At 42.9% G+C, this 23431-nt stretch overlaps 1 protein-coding gene across 2 annotated transcripts in view; it reads left to right on the top strand.

Annotated features, from left to right (window-relative positions):
• The first annotated feature begins 10967 nt into the window (after nt 1–10967).
• Nucleotides 10968–23431, top strand: part of hmgcra (3-hydroxy-3-methylglutaryl-CoA reductase a) — a 38065-nt gene continuing 25601 nt past the window's right edge. Inside the window, exons 1-16 of one of the 2 annotated variants that reach the window (XM_031735307.2) lie at nt 10968–11114; nt 12687–12860; nt 12970–13081; nt 13167–13254; nt 13338–13422; nt 13503–13608; nt 14107–14213; nt 14299–14415; nt 14495–14655; nt 14935–15188; nt 15263–15429; nt 16841–17035; nt 18001–18159; nt 18785–18942; nt 19287–19392; nt 19778–19948. In XM_031735307.2, the coding sequence (XP_031591167.1) occupies nt 12699–12860; nt 12970–13081; nt 13167–13254; nt 13338–13422; nt 13503–13608; nt 14107–14213; nt 14299–14415; nt 14495–14655; nt 14935–15188; nt 15263–15429; nt 16841–17035; nt 18001–18159; nt 18785–18942; nt 19287–19392; nt 19778–19948 (2148 nt within the window). In that variant the 5' untranslated portion in view covers nt 10968–11114; nt 12687–12698. Of the gene's footprint in view, nt 11115–11453; nt 11475–12686; nt 12861–12969; nt 13082–13166; nt 13255–13337; nt 13423–13502; nt 13609–14106; nt 14214–14298; nt 14416–14494; nt 14656–14934; nt 15189–15262; nt 15430–16840; nt 17036–18000; nt 18160–18784; nt 18943–19286; nt 19393–19777; nt 19949–23431 lie in introns of those variants that run through there. The other variant, XM_039620851.1, reaches the window with a different exon arrangement.

Below are 23431 nucleotides of genomic sequence, written 5' to 3'. Positions count from 1 at the left end.
AACAGAACGCGCTGACATAAGACAGAGACCTTCAAAGTAAAACAGGAAACACATGCACGTAATGACACAGACTCAGAGACGCGGACTAAACATAGAGACCTACTACACTAAGGGGATGCACAAGCAGGGAAGACACCAAACAGAGGGAACACCACTAAACCCTAGGAAACCCAAAACAACAGTCATAATACAAACCAATAACACTGGGTCACCGACCCAGGACCATGACAATTCCAGTGTTCAGGGAGGAATGAATAATATTGGTTATGAGAGGTGCTAACGAGGGAAGACAGGCTTTAACTAACAAAGTAGGAAGAGGGTCAAGTTGACAGGTGGATGACTTAGATTTTTTAATGAGATTAGATACGTCAGTTATGGAGGGAAGAGTAAAGCTTGAAAATAACTGACAGGAAGACAGTGGGGGAACCAGGAAGTCTATTTCAGAGTCAGGAGCTCCTAAAGAGTTAAGTTGACGGTGAATGTCTGAGATTTTACAAGTGAAAAAAGAGATAAAAGAGTTGCAAAAATCAACAGAATACATCTGGGAGGGGAATGTGTCTGGAGGTTTTGTAATTTTACTGAACAATGAATAGAGGGACCTGGAGTTACCTTCATTAGAACTAATTAAACCAGAGTAGTAAGCAGATTTGGCTGAGGCAATGCAGTCCTTATAGAACAAAACATGATCATTGAGCATTTTTTTTTGTACAGTAAGTCCGGTTTTCTTGAATAGACGTTCGAGTTGGCGTCCTTTAGCTTTAAGGTGACGCAGGTTGGAGGTAAACCATGGAGCTGAACGGGAAAATGAGACAGTTCGATGTTTAAGGGGAGCAAATATGTTAAGAAGGTTATGAAGGTTGACATTATAATGGCAAACGAGTTCATGAGGGGTTGAGGAGCTATGAATAGATTGAAGGTCATGGACGGCAGATGAAAAAACAGCTGGGTTGATATTACTAATTTTCCTAAAAGTGATATTACGAGAGATACAGGTTTTGGAAGCGGTTATGTTTGCATCAAAAGAGATACACATATGATCAGACTGGGGAAACAATGTGGCTTTACAATGGGTGGGGGTAATGCCAGAACAACAGACCAAATCCAGGATATGACCTTTGGAATGGGAAATTTTATGTACTGTAGAAGCCCAAAACTTTCCAGGCAGGAGGTAAAGTCTCTGGAAAGAGGCATTTTATTATTGTCCAAATGAATATTGAAGTCACCAGCAATGATCAGATTTGGAGAAAGTACAGAGAAATGAGTGAGAAGAGCAGAAAATTCATTTAAAAACTCCTTGTTTGGCTTAGGTGGCCGATAAACAGTACATATGATGGTGGGGGTAGATCCAGGGAGCTGTAGTGCAGTATATTCAAATGAATGGGAGGGAGGGGCAGAGACAGGGAGCACTTTCCAGTGCCTCCGGTGAATTATCGCGGGACCTCCGCCCCTCCCCGAGATGCGAGGTTGACAGGTGTAAACAAACTCAGATGGAGTGGAGTCGTTGAGAGAAACAAAGTCATTAGGCTGTTGCCATGTTTCAGTCAAACAAAGAAAGTCCAGCTTACGATCACAGAGGAGATCGTGTACGAGATGTCCCGTACCAGTGAGAGAGCGGATGTTTAATAGACCAAACTTGATGCTGGAGTTACCGTGCCTCACAGTAGGCTTAGTTGATCTAGCCAGGTGGGCCAGCACACTGTGGTCAACAGCCCGGTCAGTCTTGCAGGGAGGACGACGAGTTTTTGACTAGATGGAAAATATTGAGTTAGTGTCAGTGATGTTGAACTTCCGCCGAAGCCCTCGGTGTATATACCTGCGGCGGGGCTGGAGGGCGATGTCCGGGTAGAAGTATAGAGCCACAGGTGGAGAGACAGCCAGGCAAAAACGAAGCCGCAAAAGATCCATAGCAGAGTACTGGAGAAGAGCTGTCGCCGGGTGATGAATGATGGATAAAAAACCCCAGGTGAGCACGAGCCACACCAACACCCTGTGGATCCGCATCTTAATCAGGGCCGAGCACTGAACACAAACGGAGGGACCGAATAACCAGTTGACAGCTGCAGCGCAAGCAATAGAAGCCCGCAAATATTGCAAAAACAAGTCAAAACAGGGTCGCACCTTAGATACTTGATTTAAATTGTCATCAGCAACTGAAAAAATATAATAAAAATAGTAATAGTAGATAATAATAATAATCGGTGAGCAGCGGCAGCCAAGCGCGCCAGCGTTCACTCGACCAGAAGCAATGTGTGGAAAGGACTCCTCTAACAACATCTGACTACCTTCTGTGTCCTCAGTATCATTTGCAGTTGTTCTCCTTTCTTGAGTCTTCCCTGAGCTCTCCTTTACCACACCTGTGTTATTTTCCCGATTATCCTGTGTATCTATCACTATTTGACTTTGAGTGTGGACAGTTTGCTCTACATTTTCTTCTTCTGTAGTCTGCTTTTCCTGCACTTCAGCTGCTTTCCGACCAAGTTTCTCACCACTCTGCTCTCCTGTTTCGTTTAATTCATTGCTCCCCAAATCTCTGTCTTCTGCTGTTCTCTGCTTCTTTTCTCCTCCTACCACCCGAGTTTGTTCTAAATTATTTGAAGGGACATTTTTCCCGTTACACGCTTGAACTAAATGGCCAACCTCGCCACACCCAAAAACACACCAACGCGCCCGAAGTCACATAAGTTATAGTCAAAATCATCCACTCACACATTAAACACTAAATTTAGGTCTTCATCCTTTTTATTTAGGATCATAAGAACCTGTCGCCTGTGTGAGACAACGTGCTTTAACAGCGGTTATTTGCAGCTCGATGACAGTTTTCTGATCGGAGAAATAATTTTTTCCATGCTGAGACAACTCTCTCACCAGTAATTCATCACTGATAAACGGAGGAATATTTCTAATCGTAACTTTTTTCGCTGGCGTGCTTAGAGGAGAAGCCGACAAAAAAAATGTCATTCACGACAATACCTTTCTCAGTCACTTTATTTGCCTTCTCCACACTGTCAACAAAAATCACCACTGCGCTGTTCATCCGAGCAGCAGATTTAATCCTGCTATGACCCACAATTTCACCCACCGCCAGACTACACTCCTCTACAGAGCAAGGACAAGTAGGTATGATCTTAAAACCATGTTGTCTCGTAAGGTTAGTGAGGTCCATTTTGGCAATTCGCACGCCAACCGGCAAAAAGCTGCAAAAAAGTCAGCAAAATCAGTAACGCTTAATTTAATTCCACGCAGCGTATAAAAATCTAAACTATAATATCAGAAAAAAGATATTACAGACAGAAAGGTAAAGTTGGAAACAAGTCCTCAGTCTCTCAGTCACACTCACCACATGCTCCACCACAACACTCCCAGCATGCAATGCAGAAAGAAAGAAAGAAAGAAAGAAAGAAAGAAAGAAAGAAAGAAAGAAAGAAAGAAAGAAAGAAATCACTGGTGAACTCAGCAACGCAAAACGACCTGGACGTAAACAGAAGACAGTGGGGGATGATCGCAGAATCATTTCCATGGTGACGAGAAACTGCTTCACAGCAGCCAACCAAGTGAACAACAAAGAGAAGACTGCATGAAAGTAAATACAGAGTTCACTGCAAAGTGCACTCATAAGCTTTAAGGCTAGACTGGACTTTGACATCTAAAATAAGCCAGCACAGTTCTGGAAAAACATTCTCTGGACAGATGAAACCAAGATCAACCTCTACCAGAATGATGGCAAGAATGAAGTATGGAGAAGGTGTGGAACAGCTCATGATATCACATCATCTGTAAAACACAGTACAGGGAGTGTGATGGCTTGGACGTGCATGGCTGCCAGTGACACTGTGACACTAGTGTTTATTGATGATGTGACACAGAACAGAAGCAGCCGAGTGACTCTGAGGTGTTCAGAGACAGACTGTCTGCTCACATCCAGCTAAATGCAGTCAGACTGGTTGGGCAGAGTTTCATAATGCAGATGGACAATGACTGAAAACACACAGCCAAAGAAACCCAGGAGTTTATTAAAGCAAAGAAGTGGAAAATTCTTGTATGGGCAGCTCAGTCACCTGATCTTAACCCAGCTGAGCACTGAGACTGACCTTTGGACAGAAAGGCCCACAAACAAACAGCAACTGAAGGCCACTGCAGTAAAGGCCCGGCAGAGCATTAAAAAGGAGGAAACCAACATCTGGTGATGTCCATGAGCTCAACACTTCATGCTGTCACTGCCAGCAAAGGGTTTTCAACCAAGGATTGGAAATGAACATTTTATCTTCACTTATTTAATTTGTCCAATTACCTTTGAGCCCGGAAATGAAGGGCTCACTGACAATTAAAATAAATCAACAAAATTACTTACAGTATAATCTGTGTGTCCTTTCCGGTGCTTAAAATGACTTACACAGTAATTAAGATTACTGCATTTAGAGTGGCTCTAGAAAAAGGTTTGTACTGTGTAGTTAAAGTTAATTTTTAAGGGTTAAGAAGTGTTTCATGTTCTTTGTTTTTCATTAAAGGTGAATAAAAACAGGCTCAGATATAATAATGAGTACTATCAATGTATCATTTTTATATTTCATATAAAAAGACAATTGAATATGCACAAACCTAAACAGTACTTACTCAGCAATTCCTTACACTGTACTATACTGTACTTTAAATGATTTATGCTAGACTTACTTACAGTACAATTTGTGTCTCCTTTCCTGTTAAACACCTGGATGTTAGATAAGGTTAAATAACTCTATTCCCTTCTTTTACAGTTTTTCTCGATTGCTAAAACACATTTCTTGAAACTACGCCTCATATCCGCACAACAGTAAACACAAATCCATAACATCTCACTCAATTCCCCAAACATCCTATTTCCAGGTCAAAATGAAGCTCTACACCCAAAACTATTCACTCCTGCTGAAAAACCGAACTTTGCCCTCAGACATCAAACACAAGCCCTCAAAAACACACACACTACAACAGAGTTTTGCACACTGGTACAATTAATTCAAAACAATAGTTCCAAAACAATTAGGTTGCTTATGGTTCTCCCCTTCAAAACCCTTGTCACATGATAAACACAAAAGACGCAACCAATGTATGTACAGTGGCACATTGTCATTCATGTACTATACAGTACAACACACACCAGAAACATTATCCCACCACAGCATCTTGTCTTTGGTCTGGGTCAGGCCAGAGAATCTCATCCACATCACAGGCTATATTGGCCCCAGCCAGGCAGCGGGGTAAAATCCTCTTGCATGCCTGATCCACCCCTGGCATGCATCTACTGATATGTCTAGGCAGGCCTCTTCCATGGCCTGAAGGAGGTGAACACGGACATAAGGTTCTCGGTCATACACTTTCCACCGCCATGCCGAAAATAACTCCTCTATCGGGTTTAGAAAGGGGAGTATGCAGGCAGAAAGATATTAGAAAACCTTGGGTTATTGGTAAACCAGTCACGAACCAGAGCAGCGCGATGGAAGCTGACGTTATCCCACACAACAACGTAGTGAGGCTGCTCTGGCTGTGCTGGTTCCCTGTAGTCCAGCTGGAACATATGTTGTCTTAAACCATCAAGAAAAGCAAGGAGAAGCATAGTGTTATAGGGTCCTAGTACGGCATGGCGGTGGAGTACCCCTCGTTGGCTGATGGCTGCGCACATAGTGACATTCCCCACACGCTGACCAGGGACATTTACAATAGCCCGATGGCCAATTATGTTCCTCCCCTTTTCCTTCTTTTGGTCAGGTTAAAACCTGCCTCATCCACAAAGATCATTTCATGGGGAACAGGCCGTCCTTCAATCTCAAAGATTCTCTGCAAAACACATAACACAGTAGAGTCAATCGGTACCCTGAACCAAAGTTCAAGAGTGCTGAAATGGCAGCATAAACTGCCATGCTGTGATGGTACACAATACCTTATACAGTATCAAAACTCATACCTGAACATATTCCACACGTTGGTTTTTCACTCTGTCAGAGTTTCGTTCGAAAGGGACTCGGTATGCCTGTTTCATCCGAATTGATTCTTTCGGAGGATGCGGTCAATTGTGGAGAGGCTGATGGCATTTATGCCTCGAAAAAAGATGATCATCCTCAATCACTCTCCTTTGAATCTCTTGCAGGCGGATTACATTATTTGCAATTACCATGTTTACAAGTTCCCTCTCTTGCTCCTCCGACAAAAAGCCTTAACCTGCCTCCACCAGGTGGTCGTCTCTGTGTCCTACAAAAATAGAAGCACTCATTACTGTAACTGTCACACATTCATTTTACAGGAAAATAATGGAAACATACTGAAACTCAAGACACATAAATTCAGTAACTTAAACGTTACTGTACAAAGCAGTCTTACTGCAAGTACACCTACCTGTTTTCCTCCCTGAAGGTTCTGATGATGGAGGCAACAGTGAAGCGACTCAAATTTGGTTGTACTCGTTGCCCAGCCTCCCTCATAGTCATCCCATGGACAAGGACATGGTCAACTAAAGTGGCTCAATTTCATCCGAGACTGACTGTCTTCGTGCCCTTGCTCTTCCCCCTCCTTGTCGCCGTCGTTCTCCACCTCCACCTCCTTCACCACCTCCTCCTCCTCTTCCACCACGTCCTCCTCTTTCACCATGTCCTCTTTCTCCACCACGTCCTCCTCCTTCACCACGTCCTCTTTCTCCACCACGTCCTCCTCCTTCACCACGTCCTCTTTCTCCACCACGTCCTCCTCCTTCACCACGTCCTCTTTCTCCACCACGTCCTCCTCTTTCACCACGTCCTCTTTCTCCACCACGTCCTCCTCCTTCACCATGTCCTCTTTCTCCACCACGTCCTCTTCCTTTGCATCTCTTTGGATCCATTGTTTCAAACCTGAATGAGCTGACTTTGGCCCTTTTATCTATCCATCGCAGGTTCTGATTGGTGTGTGCTAAATTTTGACTCCTAGTGTTTCCACCTGGTTAATTGTGTGCTAATTGGGCTCAAGCTATGCTGACTTAAGTTAACATTATTGCATGCTAGTGCTTTCTACATGACTACATGGTGTAAGCACTGTAAAATGTAGGGATTTGTGTGTAGAGTTTTGCAGTACCAGTTCACCAAATTTGAGTCATGTGTCAAAGCAGGGAATAGTGTTTATAGTTCAGGGAAATGGGTGAGCTTTTTGACCAATAGCGTTTATGGTTTTGAAATTTTAGTTTAGAGGCCTGGTTATAGTGTTTAAGCAATCGAGAAAAACTGTAATGTAAATACCTTAGTATTAGTGGGTAAATATAGTTATACTGTCCATCCATCCATCCATCTTCATCCGCTTTATCCGAGGCCGGGTCGCGGGGGCAGTAGCCTAAGCAGGGAAGCCCAGACCTCCCTCTCCCCAGCCACCTCCTCCAGCTTATCCGGGGAACACCAAAGGCGTTCCCAGGCCAGCCGAGAGATATAATCTCTCCAGCGTGTCCTGGGTCTGCCCTGGGCCTCCTCCCGGTGGGACATGCCCGAACACCTCACCCAGGAGGCGCCCAGGAGGCATCCTTGTCAGATGCCCGAACCACCTCAACTGGCTCCTTTCGATGTGGAGGAGCAGCGGCTCTACTCTGAGCCCCTCCCGGATGGCTGAACTTCTCACCCTATCTCTAAGGGAGAGGCCAGCCACCCTTCGGAGGAAGCTCATTTCTGCCGCGTGTATCCGCGATCTCGTTCTTTCAGTCACTACCCACAGCTCATGGCCATAGGTGAGGGTAGGGACGTGGATCGACTGATAAATTGAGAGCTTCGCTTTTACACTCAGCTCCCTCTTCACCACGACGGACCGGTGCAGCGTCCGCATCACTGCAGCCGCAGCACCAATCCGCCTGTCGATCTCCGGCTCCTTCTCCCATCACTCGCGAACAAGACCCCGAGATACTTGAACTCCTCCACTTGGGGCAGGAACTCATCCCGACCCGGAGTGGGCACTCCACCCTTTTCCGGCTGAGAACCATGGCCTCAGATTTGGAGGTGCTGATCCTCATTCCCGCTGCTTCACACTCGGCTGCGAACCGTTCCAGTGCGAGCTGGAGGCCTTCACCTGATGAAGCCAACAGAACCACATCATCCGCAAAAAGCAGAGATGAGATTCTGAGGCCACCGAAGTGAAAGCCCTCCGCCACTTGGCTGCGCCTAGAAATCCTGTCCATAAAAATTATGAACAGAACCGGTGACAAAGGGCAGCCCTGGCGGAGCCCATCACCCACCGGGAACGAGTCCGACTTATTGCCGGCAATGCGAACCAAACTCTTGCAACGGTTGTATAGGGATCGAATGGCCCGTAGCAATGGGCCAGACACCCCATACTCCCGCAACACCTCCCACAGGACACCCCGAGGGACACGGTCGAATGCCTTCTCCAAGTCCACAAAACACATGTAGACTGGTTGGGCAAACTCCCATGCACCCTCAAGTATCCCTGAGAGGATAAAGAGCTGGTCCAGTGTTCCGCGACCAGGACGAAAACCGCATTGTTCCTCCTGTTTACAATTTTACAGTTATACTGTAAATTCAAATAAAATAGGGACCCCACATTTTATGTTCTGTTGTGCTATTCAAACATATCATACACAAGATAATATATATAATATACATTACATTTAGAGCAATACAGTGCAGTGACAAAAACTGTAAACAGGACAGTGATTAATGAAATACTGTAAAATGAAATATCAAACCTAAATCAGCTGAAGTGGAAGTGACATGACTGTGAAGGCTGATGTCATGAAACAGAATCCAGTAGGATTAACACAACGCCTGTAGCTGCCATTTAATATTGACTTTACTATTTAGCTGTTGTGGTAAGAAAGAGTGAATTTGCTCTTCTGCAATCTGACACACACACACACACACATAAGATATATGAACGTCAAAAGCTTTAGAGCTTCGTCAACTTTTTTGCTTAAAATAAAAAACTGTAACAAAGAAGAAGACTTCAACCTTCAGGTATGAGCGGACTAAGTTCATTCATGTCTCCCTCCTGTTCTTACAGTTTTTTCTGATGGCTTGAGCACATTTTTTGTAACTATTGGCTATTTTTGCAAAACTCTACACACAAATAAGAAAACTCTTCACCCAATCAGCAAAACATTGTAGTTTTCTTGTAAAAGCGAATAACCTTTGCTTAACTCACCACACCTTTGTAAAAATGGTATTTTTGTATCAGACAGTTAACACAAGCCATCAAATTAATAAGCACACAATGCACCAACTACACACTGATGGTATGAATGAAAAACACATCTGGCTTTTGCTTTCTCTGTGCACATGGTAGGCTATGTCAGTTTGAGCTCATACTTTTGTCATAGATCCGTAAGCATAGAGGGATCCAAACTTCAAGTACTGGTGTTTATTCACACACATCAAAACAAACACAAGTGTTTATTTCCAAGACAAAACGAAAAAGTAATTTCACTGAGGAAAAAAAAGAAATCAGTCTACATTGTGTCATCTCTGTGGATCTGGCCACAAAATTTCGTCTACATCACATGAAATGTCCTCTAGTCCAGCGGTCCCCAACCTTTTTTGTGCCACGGACCGGTTTATGCCAGACAATATTTTCACGGACCGGCCTTTAAGGTGTCGCGGATAAACACAACAAAATAAAACTAGTACCGGTACCAAAAAAAAGACGATGTATTCATAACACACGTGAAAAGACCCAGGAAAAGCGAGTTAACGATAAAAACGATAACAAAATAATGCTGAAAACCGATAAAAACCCTGAAAACCATACATTTCACACCTGAGCCTCAACTCTCGCGGCCCGGTACCAAACGACTCACGGACCGGTATCGGTCCGAGGCCCGGGAGTTGGGGAGCGCTGCTCTAGTCCAAGGCACAGGGGAAAATATCTTCTGGAATTTTACATCTATGGTATTGTTGTGTTTCTCATTAGCATGGCAGTGCTACAGATCTTAGTGCAAAGTGACTGTACTAACCGACTCTCATTTCAAAATGTCCTTATGATGCTTGCTACAGTGTAGCGGCTCGAGTTAGGCTGAACCCGTTGGCCAGCTTCCCTCAGGGTCACTCCATGGTTGATTCCATGGTCCACTATTGTAGCTCTGATGTCATCAGCAATTCTATTTCTTACTCTTCCTACCCTTCCTCTCCCCCCTCCTCGTCCTCCTCTTGCTCCTCCTTGTCCTTGTTGTCCTCTTCATCCTACTTCTTCACCTCCACGTCCTCTTCCTCGGCCTCCTCTACTTCTCACTCTTCCTGCTCCCTCCATTGTACTCCACACACAGAGCTTACCTGTATTATAGTGCTTAGGCTGATTGCAAAGTGAACTAACTATCTAAAAAAGTTTTCACATGTGACAGTGTGCCAGACAGTTGGCAAAATAGTGTAAATAATGGCCATAAATGTGTATAGTTTTGCTAGGAGTGTGTTGATCATTTGGAAATTGAGTGTAAAGCCGTGAGTTGTGTTTACAGTTCTGCAAAAAGAGTGCTGTGCAGTGGATTGTAGCTACAGGTTTGCACAGTGTGTGTTACAAAATGGCAAACTGAGTGCAAAGCAGTGTTTGTGCTTTTAGTTTTGCAAACTCGGTGAGTGGTTTTGCTATAAGTATTAATAGTTTTAGAAATTGTGCTATAAGAATCACAGTTAGGGTTTAAGCATTCAGAAAAAACTGTAATGTCGCTCCATAACCCCAGTCCGTTGGATTCAAATGGCACCGCTATACTGGTACTACATCGCGGTTAGAATGTGTTATTTAAAACGTATTTTATTTATTATATTTAAATTTATTTAAAATAGATAAAAGGGGGTACTCTAAAGTCTAACAGCTAACTAACATGCTGTGATCTTTACATACAGCCTGGTGTGTGTAATAGTGGCGAGATTAGTCGTTTTAGCTTTGGCCATGCCCTAGTACTACTGTCGCCTAGGAAACGGGGCGGGGAAACGCCGCTAGCCAAGCGTCAGACTGACCTGATAGGTGGAAGTGCTGCATGACACCATAGCGTGCCATGGTTCCATCGGTGTGGTGACACTGGGAGGTGAAGTGCAGAATCCGCGTTCAGTCAGTGTAATCTGCAGCTTTACATCTCCTGCACGGCGGGGCTGTGTTAATCAGACCTCCATAATCATCTTCTTACCAAGGTAAGTCAGTCTGCGCGCACTCACTCACACAACGACATTTTAATAGAAAAATAATAATAACCTGCAGGTTTATATAAGTAATTGACTTATTAAAATAGTATAAATAAAGTTTCTTATTTAGCTAGGGTGACCACCCGTCCTCTTTTCCCCGGACATGTCCACTTTTCACGTTCTGTCCGGGCCGTCGGTGGGGATTTTCGAGATTGATGAAAATGTCCGGGTTTTCCTATAGTCCGACAGAGGACCCATGCGCTTGATGTCATCCCCGAACTGCTGCTTTGTGAGCGCTTGTTCTGCGCTCACAGACGGGACAGACGGTGCGCAGCAACGCGCCTAATGTTGTTTAGAAGATCCCAAAGCGTAAGTGCATCATTTCAGATGAACTGCAAAAGAAATTTCCCTCTTACCGGCCCAGTACTGGTAATTTTTCTTATGCAGATGAGGCCTTAGTTTTGTACCATTATTTAATTCCAGAGGCTTTTAAGTTATTTTTTTGTAAAAAAACAAAAAAACAAAACTGTAAACTTGTAAAAGCCTATATGACATTTTTCGTCCACACGTAAACGGCGTTTCAAAAACGGAAATTTTTTAAAACTCCTGCCAGGTTGGAGATTTTCGAAAACTCAGTTTTAGCATTTATGTGTGGACGAGAAATACAGAGTTCGTCATGCAACGTCAAAGGTATGTGCCTCTTTTCACGCTGTGCGCCACGTTACTGTTTACATGAGATGAATTTCTACAATCGCGGATAGAGACAAAATACTGTTATTGTTAATCTATCTGCAGGTTTTACACGCTTACATACACACGCAGTTACTGTCCCTGCATTTAGAAAGGCAGAGGCGTCATGGTGTAATTATTTTACGTGTAGTTGTTTTTTTCCTGTGATAATATTCAACATTGCTTTAAAAATGCCTCTCTGTGCAAAATGGGTTCAAAAACATAGACAGCTGTGGGATACTGTTTGTCCCTGATTTGCACAGGGGAGCTAACATCTCTAAAATGTCAGGAGTAGTTAGTCATTATAAGAAGTGTTTGTGAAGTAAAAATCAAGAATGTGGGATACTGTTTGTCCGTGATTTGGACAGCCCAGCGCTGCTCCCAACCCAGGGGAAAGGAATTCTGTCGGGGAGACCTACCTTGGCCCTTGTGCAGGTGAAGCCAAAGGCAAGATATGCTTTACCATATTTTCTAGTATTTGGCGATGCTTCATCCTGTGCTTTGCATTTGTGTGGGAGCCCCATAGAAAACCATGGCTCTGCGCCCCCCCCCCCAGGGTGCCACCCAAAGTGGTATTATTGTGTTATTAAAGCTCTTCATGACTGAGCCAAGTGTCCTCTTTTTTGAAAAACAAAATATGGTAACCCTAATTTAGCACTTTAAAATAGCTGTGGTGTAAAACCTAACCCTGTCAGTAATCAGTTCTATGGTTATCTGTTATCTTAACGTATTAAGCGCTTTTGACCTGACGCTGTAGAAATCAAAGTTAAACGAATCGATCCCATTTCAAATTGTCAGATTGTCATCGGACATCCTCGGAAAGCTCTTCAGTTTACGTGTGTTATGTTGTAGCCCCGCTGCAGCATGCTGACCCGCGTGTTCCGTGCCCACGGCCTCGTGGTGGCCTCTCACCCCTGGGAGGTGATTGTGGGCACAGTCACCCTCACTGTCTGCATGATGTCCATGAACATGTTTACTGGGAATGATCAGATATGTGGCTGGAACTTTGACTGCCCCAAAACAGAGGTGAGCAAAGGATCAGTGTCAATAATAACAAGTAGTGCAACACGTATGTTTGTATTTTTAGTCGATGTTGATGACCTCACCGCTGCTCTATTCTTTTTTATTATTGCAGGAAATTCTGAGCAGTGACGTCATCATCCTCACCATTACACGTTGTATCGCCATCGTCTATATTTACTTTCAGTTCCAGAACCTAAGACAGCTGGGGTCCAAATATATTTTAGGTACATTATCAGTGGTCATGTATTTGTAGGACATGTCAGTGACGTTTTCTTCCCTTTGACCTGACTCCATCTGCTTTTCCTGTAGGCATTGCTGGCCTTTTCACCATCTTCTCCAGCTTTGTATTCAGCACAGTTGTCATTCACTTTCTTGATAAGGAGCTCACTGGCCTCAAGTAAGGACACACTTGATAAAATGGGCCTTTTTTCAGGAACTCTTTCAGAAACTTGCGATAAATAGTTTGATCCTGTCTTTCAGTGAGGCTTTGCCCTTCTTTCTGCTTCTCATTGATCTCTCCAAAGCATGCGCTCTCGCCAAGTTTGCCTTAAGCTCTAGTTCTCAGGTATGCACTATTATATTTGGTTTTTAGTGCCACAGCCCAACAGCAGCTGAGAAACTAATATATCACTCATATGTTTTCAGGATGAAGTGAGGGATAACATTGCTCATGGGATGGCAGTACTTGGACCTGCCTTTACTTTGGATGCTCTCGTGGAATGCTTAGTGATCGGAGTGGGAACCATGTCAGGTATGTGCTGCTGTTTGGTGTCCGCATTAGGAGAGACCAGCTAGTTAGTTCCTTGGTTCCTGAGCTTGTTTTCCACAGTTTCCATGAACCGATGTCAGATACTGATACAAACATACTGTTTTACATGTGAACTGAAGCTGCTTTTATGTTGCTGTGAAGTAAGCACTGTTTGAATCATCTTTTTTCACAGCTTGCTGGAAGCTGTCATGTATTTATGTCTGGTCACTTTAGCACCAGTTGAGTTTCCCACATGTTTGATTATTATTGCGTCACAAGTTTTCTTCTATTTTTGAAATCATTTGGAGATAACTACATTTGTAATCAGATCAAAGGTTGTGTAAGACTGCACATTAGTATCGACTGAAGTGACATCAGCCAGGTGTGGTTTCTTCCCCCACAGGTCACCAAGCTAGCCACTATACTGAGTTTATCATTGCTGTTATAATAACCAGTGACTTGTTGTTGAGCATTATCAGATATCTGTTTGGTGTCTTGCAGGTGTGAGGCAGTTGGAAATCATGTGCTGCTTTGGATGCATGTCTGTCTTGGCCAACTACTTTGTGTTCATGACTTTCTTCCCAGCATGTGTTTCCCTGTTGCTGGAGGTAAGGGCACAGCTTTCCTGCATTTGTCTGACATGTTGATGTTTGTGTGGGTTTCTTTGATTGATCCTGTTATTTGTTCTTTCAGCTGTCCCGCGAGAGTCAGGGGGGCCATCCTATCTGGCAGCTCAACCATTTGTCCAGAGCAATGGAGGAGGAGGACAACAAACCCAATCCTGTAACACAGAGGGTCAAAATGATCATGGTAAACTTCTAACACGTTACTTAGTGTCTTTGTCTTTATTTGAAGAAGTGTGTAATGTGTTTCTCTGCTCCACGTTCAGTCTCTAGGCCTGGTCATGGTTCATGCTCACAGCCGCTGGATTGCTGAACCATTGTCCATAAATTCTACAGTCGACATGCTCGGGGTTGGCATGGAGCTGGACCACTTCTCACCCAGGAGAATTGAGCCGGATAAACCTCTTTGGCAGTTCTACCTCACGAGGTGATGCAATAATTTAGGTTGTTTTAATTTAACGTTTGCACAGTTGTGATTACTGCCTCATGTAGCATTGCACATGTTGTTGAGCTGCTGAATGTATGACACTTTCTATGTGAGACATAAAGGGCAAAAACTCTGTTCTATGGAGAGATAGATGGTCAGGGTCATCTGTGAGGGAAAAGGCTGCTTTGTGTTTATAATGGAATTGCAGAGTTTTCCTGGACATTCCTGTTGTCGTGCTTTTCTGAAGTGAAACATGTTCCTCTCCATCTTACCTTACAGGATGATAACTATGGACATAGAGCAAATGATCTGTCTTGTCTTGGCCCTGCTGCTAGCTATCAAGTACATCTTCTTTGAACAGGCTGAGATGGAATCTACGCTGTCACTGAAGAACGCCATCTCCCTTTCCACCCACACCCTAAATCCTCCATCCCCATCCGAGCCCTGCTGCAGGGAGGATCTGGTTAGGTCACGATGCCACGCCCCTGCTCACACCATGGCTGTTCCAGGACCTGCCCATAAAGAGGAGAAAGGTGTGTCTCGTGATAGTGGTAAAACAGACGGCCCTGTTAGCACTTTGTTATCAAATTCAACTTTGTTATCCTAGATGAGGTTATCCGGCCCCTGTCTGCTGCCGACAACGATCATCATCCAAGGAGCTTCTTTGTAATGAGGGAAGAAGAAGAAGAATCCAAGTCCGAGAGCACGGAGAACACGCTCCCCCAAAAGCCCAGAGACCTGAATGACTGTGTGGCCATCCTCAACAACCCTAAGGTCAGTCATTAGACGCAAATCGCTGAAGCCCGTCTTCAAAAGCTGATAACTCATTCCACAAACATTTAGTCATTTTCTTTATTTTGAATCATGCGATATTAAAACTGTTGCCATCAGTTGTGATCGTTTAAAGAATGATAATAATTTTCCACACATATCTGCTCAGGCAGCTCAGTTATATATGTGCTGGACTTCAGGATCGTTATGTTGGGCAGCTTTGAACACACTTATGCTAACATAACATGTTATGTTGTTGGTAATGAAGGAGCTCGTTTTAATCAGAGTAAAGAATCAAGTCAGTTAAACTCCTGACCTGATCAGTTAGGTAGTCGAGGGTGTCGGCCTCAGCGGCTTCGGTGTTAATGTGGAGAAGAGGGGATGGCCCCCAAACAGGAAGTGTTTCCAGGTGGAGGCCATTGACATGTTTGTCCTTCCTCATCTTTTCTGACTCATGCTGCTGAAACATGCCGTTTCCCTTTAAGTTGAAATGGTTCGGCTTTATCACAGGAAGACTGACAAGCCCACAAAAAGTTTCAACTTTCGATAATTTAGTAACAGCAGCTAACTGCAGCTACAAGATGGGACTGCCTTCACTTTAAAGTTAACAGGCCTGACCCTGCCTACCTCCACCTCGTTCATTTGCAGTTTGGTACACAAATTAAAATGATCAACTCTACTTAAAGAAACAATACCTGCACAAAGATGTGATCTGCAGTGATTGTAGAGCTGCAGTTTACACACACTCGTCACGGATGCCATGGTAACCTCAGACTTTCATCGATGTCTTTGAACTGTTCTTTTTCCAATGTGGAAAGATTTTCAAAAATAAGAATTGGGTTCACAAGTTTGAATTTTCTGTCATTTCTGTGTGGTAAAAGTACAAATACGGGGTCAAAAGTATTCATACACACAGCAGCTACTTTAAATGAGCTCTACCAATTATGCCAGAATCATCTGGTCGACGTGCAGCTTACAAAGTAACATTAAACCAAATTACCATGAAATTCATGACCGTGAATTAGTGGATGTTTGACCACAGCATGCATGTAGTCCACGGCATTTACTGCTGAGTTATGACTGTGGAAATATTTATATAAGCAGCATGTATGCTAAACTATAAATGGTGTCAATGCCAACAGTGGGCTACATTTAACAGGTGAAGATGTTTGTTTCTGATCTTGACACCTGATGACATCATTTAATAAACTGTCTCTGACATACACCTGTTTTCCAAAATGTTTATTTGTTGTGGGGAAAAAATGACATGTTTATGAAGTCATTTCAGAATTATTTCTCTGTCTTTTAGTTATTTTATCTTACTGTATATTATTTATTATCATGTATTTAAAGTAAATTCCCAGCGACTGGTCTGTGCAGACTATGTAACTGATAGTGAGTCCGGTTGTTGCAGCTGGGCCCTCGTTTCCTGAGTGATGCTGAGGTGATGCTTCTGGTCAGCTCTAAACACATCCCTGCCTACAAACTGGAAGCCATCATGGAGACCGCAGAGCGAGGAGTGGCAATTAGAAGAAAAATGTTATCAACCAAGCTTCCCTGTTCCTCTGCGCTCTCCTCTTTACCGTACACAAACTATGACTACTCGAAGGTGAGACACAACTGCGTTCTCCTCTGTTGTTGTCTAATTTGTCCCTGAACTGCTCCGAACTTACCTGAACATTTCAAACAAAGGGCCTTACCATGGGGAAAGGAAAGGAGGAAGACTTTAGTAGTGTGTTGTACCTGTTACACATTCTTTGTTATAAGCTATCACCACACAACTGTTAATGACTGTGTTCACACATATCATAGCAAAGTCCTGTTAAGAAAGTAAAGTTTATTTTGATAAACAGGAAGTCACAAAGCGCTGGCTAAAATAAAGAGAACATTAGGCACCAAAAAGATCAAACAAAAGGTTAAAGGTCATTGAAGGTTAAAAATCTCAACAGAAGTTTTATTTAAACAGAAACATTTGTAACTGCACCATCCGACCATATGAGCCTAGTTATACTGATCATTATTAACTACCATTTATAATTATTAATATAACTGTAACATTAATGAACACAGAACATTGCAGCCTGACCCACAGAGCAGTGGGAGGAAAGCTTACACGTGTTTCCAGCCTCAGGTGTATTTACAGTCATACAGGTGACAACATGATGGAGCACTGCATCATACAGGAGAAGCACACGTACACACTACAATAACTGTACATACTGAAAAGTACACAGTCAGTATAATGAGAGGGGCATCTCAGTGTGAGCTACTGTATATGTATTTAGCTGTGTGTAATATACTGAGACATTTATAATTACAGCTGCTCTGTTGTATCTGTGTTATTTATTTTAGTTAGTTACTGTTGTTACTGTCCTGAAGCACCTGTGACCAAATAATTACCTCCTAGATTAATAAAGTTTTCAGATTCTTTCCTCTCACCTTATTTACTGGGATGTAGTGGTAATTTCCAGTACAGTATTAATTTTCTAAGAAACTATTTTGGTAAAAACATCAATTCTTAGCTTTAAAATAAAATGTCAGTAAGTTTTTTTAAACATAGCCCTTGTTTTCCAGGTTGTCGGCACCTGCTGTGAGAACGTGATTGGCTATGTGCCCATACCTGTGGGTGTGGCTGGACCACTACTTCTAGATGGGAAACAGTTCCAGGTTCCCATGGCAACTACAGAAGGCTGCTTGGTAGCCAGCACCAACCGCGGCTGTCGAGCAATCGCAGTGAGTGTTGCAAGTGTTGTTACTGCTAGTCTGTATGTGCTGCAGGACAAGTTACAGCATGAACGCAGTATCTGAAACACTCAGTAGTACATGTACCTTTATTTATCTGTACCATAGTGTGTTTGCTGCTGCATAATGTTGTTGATTAATTTTCACCCTGAAATATTTTATCATCAGTGGTCTATTGTTTCTTTGTTACAAAGTACATCAAAGTGCATCAAAGCTAGCATTGGTATTATTTGATATGCGCTGCTCTCACACACATGGTTGCACACTGAGGGCTGCACATGTATACGTGTGCATTTGTCCCCCACATATAATCCAAGAACAGAATTATGAACTCATCAGACTGGTGAACCTTTTGTTTTTAAGCAGACTCGCAACAGATCAGTTGGTTTGGTATAACCTGTAATGGTTTTACTCAGTTTCACATTTCACTGGTGTTCATGTTTAAATTTAAAATTTGAGCCTTTCTGGAACTTGATGTTTACCAGTAGTGACTCAATGCAGTGAAACATTATCAAACATATGTTAGTTTTTGTGTTATCAGTTACTTTACAGTGTGAAAAACCAGTAGTACTATGAACCATGTGTTAATATTTACCATATATATATGTGTGTGTAGCTGGGTGGGGGAGCCCATAGTCGTATCTTGGCTGACAGCATGACTCGGGGCCCTGTAGTCAGGCTACCCTCTGCCTGCCGTGCTGCTGAAGTCAAAGCCTGGCTGGAGAGCACCGACGGTTTTCAGGCCATCAAAGCCGCCTTTGACAACACCAGCAGGTAAACTGTTCTGCAGTGTGTACACTCTGTCTGTTTGTGTGTCTGCAGTGTGTGCACTCAGTCTGTTTGTGTGTCTGCAGTGTGTGCACTCAGTCTGTTTGTGTGTCTGCAGTGTGTGCACTCAGTCTGTTTGTGTGTCTGCAGTGTGTGCACTCAGTCTGTTTGTGTGTCTGCAGTGTGTGCACTCAGTCTGTTTGTGTGTCTGCAGTGTGTGCACTCAGTCTGTTTGTGTGTCTGCAGTGTGTGCACTCAGTCTGTTTGTGTGTCTGCAGTGTGTGCACTCAGCCTGCTTGTGTGTCTGCAGTGTGTATTGTTCCTGTGTGACAGAGAATTGTTGTTTGCAGGTTTGCGAGGCTTCAGAAGCTGCTGGTGGGTCTGGCAGGGAGAAATCTTTATATCCGCTTTCATTCAAAGACTGGAGATGCGATGGGGATGAACATGATCTCTAAGGTAACTGTGGTTGTGCCTGCAGCTTTGTCCTCTGTCACTGTGAATACCACAACGAGCACGAGTTAAATCAAATAATGATAATAAACTAGCCAAATGTGGCCTTACTGTCTGCAGCACTGCTCTTTAACATTACCTCCGACTGGTGCAGGGACAGGGCTGCGCCTTCCTCAGCCTTGTTTGGCTCCACGTGTTTTTTTGTTAAAGCGATTTCTGCCTTACACCATCACCCAGTGCTCACTCATACTGGATTAACAATGGTTCTTATTCAGCACTTCTGGAAAAAGTGTTTTAGATGGATCAGCGTTCATCAACATGAAACTGCGTCGCTGTGTCAGATGCATTTATGACGTAGCAACCATACGTAATGAATCTAATCTGCCCACAGGGCACAGAGGAGGCTCTGAGGTTACTGCAGCAGCACTTCCCAGAGCTGCAGGTGGTGGCTGTTAGTGGAAACTACTGCACAGACAAGAAGCCAGCTGCCATCAACTGGATCGAAGGCCGGGGCAAGTCTGCTGTCTGTGAAGCCACCATCCCTGCCAAGGTGGTCAGAGAGGTAGGAAACACTGTGTGACCTTTGATGGGACTAGCCAGTTTTATACAAACTGTCTGCCAATAGAGTTTCAGCAGAAACCTGTGTCAGGTTCAAATATTGAGTGAAGTGTTGCCTCCCTAAGATGATGACCAGAGGGGCAACTGGTTTCCTGTTCAACAATGTGTGGTGCTGTGATAAAGAATAGAAAAAGGGACACACGTTGAGCTGGTGTCAGTTTCACAACAGGAAGGTTTATTCTTCACAACAGCTTAGAACAGCTTCAGGTATCACCACACTAACTGCTGTTAGTGTTTCAGTCCAGTTTACCATACATGGCCACAGTTCCCTGAGCTAGAGACTGTATAAATCTCTCAATACAACTTTGACAAAACATAAACAAAATGTTGCTTAAATCCATTGATAATATCAGATCCACAATATATCACAATAAACACATTTGTTTTACAAGAATAAACAAAACACAATAGTGTACTCTGTACTTCATTTTTAACTACATTTACAAACATCATAAAATGAACTCATTTTACACATTTTAATTCTCGTTCAGCACTAACTTATTTATGTGAAATGTATTTCCACTGTACTGACAATATAACTTCTGTTTTTTAAAATATACAGCTATTTTACTCTTTACAAGAAAATAATGTCTTTCACATAAGACAAACATATTTACTGTTCTTATACAACCTACAACTATATAAAGTGCAATGCTCCTTTACAGCGTTCACTACTACTGTGCAGTCAGCATTGATCAGTTTCCTTATAACACTCTATAAATGTCTTTGTATTAAACCACAAACTTGTTCTTGTAACCACAACATCAACCAGAAGAATAAAACATAGTATAAAACCAATTTATCAGAGTGCATAATACATTAAGAGTTCACAGTCCAGAAGTCTCTCACAGGTCAGATTAGCTTCCCCACACACACTCAGTATCCCACATTAGCCCAGTCCGCTAGCATTAGCATCATTTAGCCTGCAGCCTTAACCCACAATTCGGACACAACTCAGAACGAATCCATTTCTTTAGCGAGTTGCGCTCATTACCCACATAAACAACATCCTCTGTTTGTAAGGTCTGCAGTATACATTCATTTAAATGCATTTACTAACCTGTGATAAAGAATAGAAAAAGGGACACACGTTGAGCTGGTGTCAGTTTCACAACAGGAAGGTTTATTCTTCCTCTGTGCCCCAAAACGCTACTTGATACCACTGCGCGTAATGCGCCCTCTAGCGGCTGGATGCAGAATAGCATTGTAAACTGACAGGTACACAAATACAATCATAACAAAAACCTTTGGGGGGGGGAGGGGGCTGTTTTCCCCAGTTTATTTCTGATACCAGATTTTACTAGAAAGCTTTTTCAACTCTCTACAGAAGCAATCTTTCACTTTAAAGACTTGGAGAGTCGTAGTATGGAACGCCAGGACTGCCATAATGAATTAATTAAATACACCATTAAATAATTAATTAAAATTGGAAATAATTAATTAAATAAATATTTTTGACACATTTAATTAATTAATTATTGCCACATTTAAATAATTATTTAATGGTGTATTTAATTAATTCATTTTGGCACAGTTGACTCCTTCAGGTCTCACCATGAATTGATTTTATCTGTCAACCTCACCCATCAAACCCAGGGGGCGGGGTTAACGCTGATCGAGTCAAAACCATTGCTTTGGCCTGGTGGCCATTGTTTTTAGCAGGCGTTTCTGCACACCAAAAAACGGCATGTTGAAACTAACAGGACTGAACTTTGAAAAACCCTGTTTGTGTGTCACCAAATACCGTTTTAATATTTTTTAGCCGAGAATGCAGCGGTTTAATCTTCAGATATCTGGTCAGTTTGTCAAGATACAGCCTCTTTGCAAAAGTGCTTCGATGATTTTGGAGATGTCTGCCCAGTCTCACGGCAAAGCGTGGGATAGACCCGCTCGCCTCGCAAGCAATCAAGCTGTTATTACCGCCGACAAAGCGCAGGCCCCGGTACACAGCTGTAATAACCCCCGCTGACACTGACTTCATTTACTGAGGTTATATTTATCAGGTTTTTATTTCCTGATGTTCGTATGTGTCCTACGTGTTTCAGTTGCCAATTCTGAATTATAACAAACATTAAAAACATGTTTAAGGAGGAGAGAGAGCAAATAAATCCGATTAACAGCTGATCTTTGGGTTTGTGTTCAGTAATCAGCGTGACCTGCGTATAAACGCATAAAAGAGATAACGTTGGTGTTTCCGTCATGTAACTGCTGGCTTTAACTGTACAAAGGTTGTTCGACACTATGAAACACATACAGCCTTCATGATTTTGGGCTAATATTTTTATTGTGAATATTAATCATGAGGGTAAACGGCCCTGTACACCACGGAGCGAGGTCAGCGTCTCCACGATATCTTCAGCTCTCTGAGTTAACACACAGTTTCCCAGCTGACTAATCTAACTGTCATCTACGAATATGTCACGGGTCATATTACAGTTTTTCTCAAATGCTAAAACACATTTCACAAACGTTCCCACCATGTTCCCCAATTTCTAAACACAACACCCTTTTCTAAAGCTACATAAACACAACCACACCTTCCCACTGCAAAACTCAAACTTTCACACCAAAAGAGCAGCTCGAAGCTTTCAAAAATGTAAACACTATACACATCATTATACATTACAGCAAAACAATTGAAAACACAATGCTCAATTTGTGAGAAGGTTCTTTGTTTCATAACTGCCAATGCATATTTCTAGAAACCATACAGTAACAGATCGTCGTAGATCTCTGCAGAGGATTAGGCATTTAGACTTGTGAGTTCCATATGAAGAGTATCAATCTATCGAAAATCCTGCATGTACGTACACTACTGTAACACAACTCAATGCAAAAACAGAATCTATTGCACACAACAGTACTCTTGAAAACATGATCAGGGTGTGAAGTTTTTTTATTTACTTTATTCACACCACACACACACCACAATCACTGTGCGGCATCATGTCTCTGAGCTGCATCGGGCCACATCACCTCATCCACATCGCAGGCTATATTGTCTCTTGCCAGGCACCACGGGAAAAACGCCCTGGAATGGCGAATCTGTCCTTGGAAGGCCTCCGCTGGGATGTCAACACAGGTGAAAGTGTGAAAGTGCACGTGTTCAGAACAACAGTCAATCAGGTTGCACAGTATTGTCCAGAAGTAATGTAGGCCACTGAGCAACACAGTATGTCCACTAACTGTACTGTGAACATGGATGTATACTTACTTGCACATACTCGTAACGTAGGTCTTTGTGTCGCGCAGAGTTGCGCTCAAAGGGAACCCTATAGACCTGTTTCATCCGCGTCTTTGTGGCTTTTGTGTTTTAGCATTTGAGAAAAACTGTAATATGATTTTACAGAAAATCATCCTTATTACTGCCAACTATTCCAGAGACGGGAAAATCTACAGCATAAAGAACACAAAAATATGGCAGTCT

Source organism: Oreochromis aureus, linkage group 12, assembly GCF_013358895.1.
Source record: "Oreochromis aureus strain Israel breed Guangdong linkage group 12, ZZ_aureus, whole genome shotgun sequence".
Classification (NCBI taxonomy): Eukaryota; Metazoa; Chordata; class Actinopteri; order Cichliformes; family Cichlidae; genus Oreochromis; species Oreochromis aureus.
This window is presented reverse-complemented; position numbering and strand designations above follow the sequence as displayed.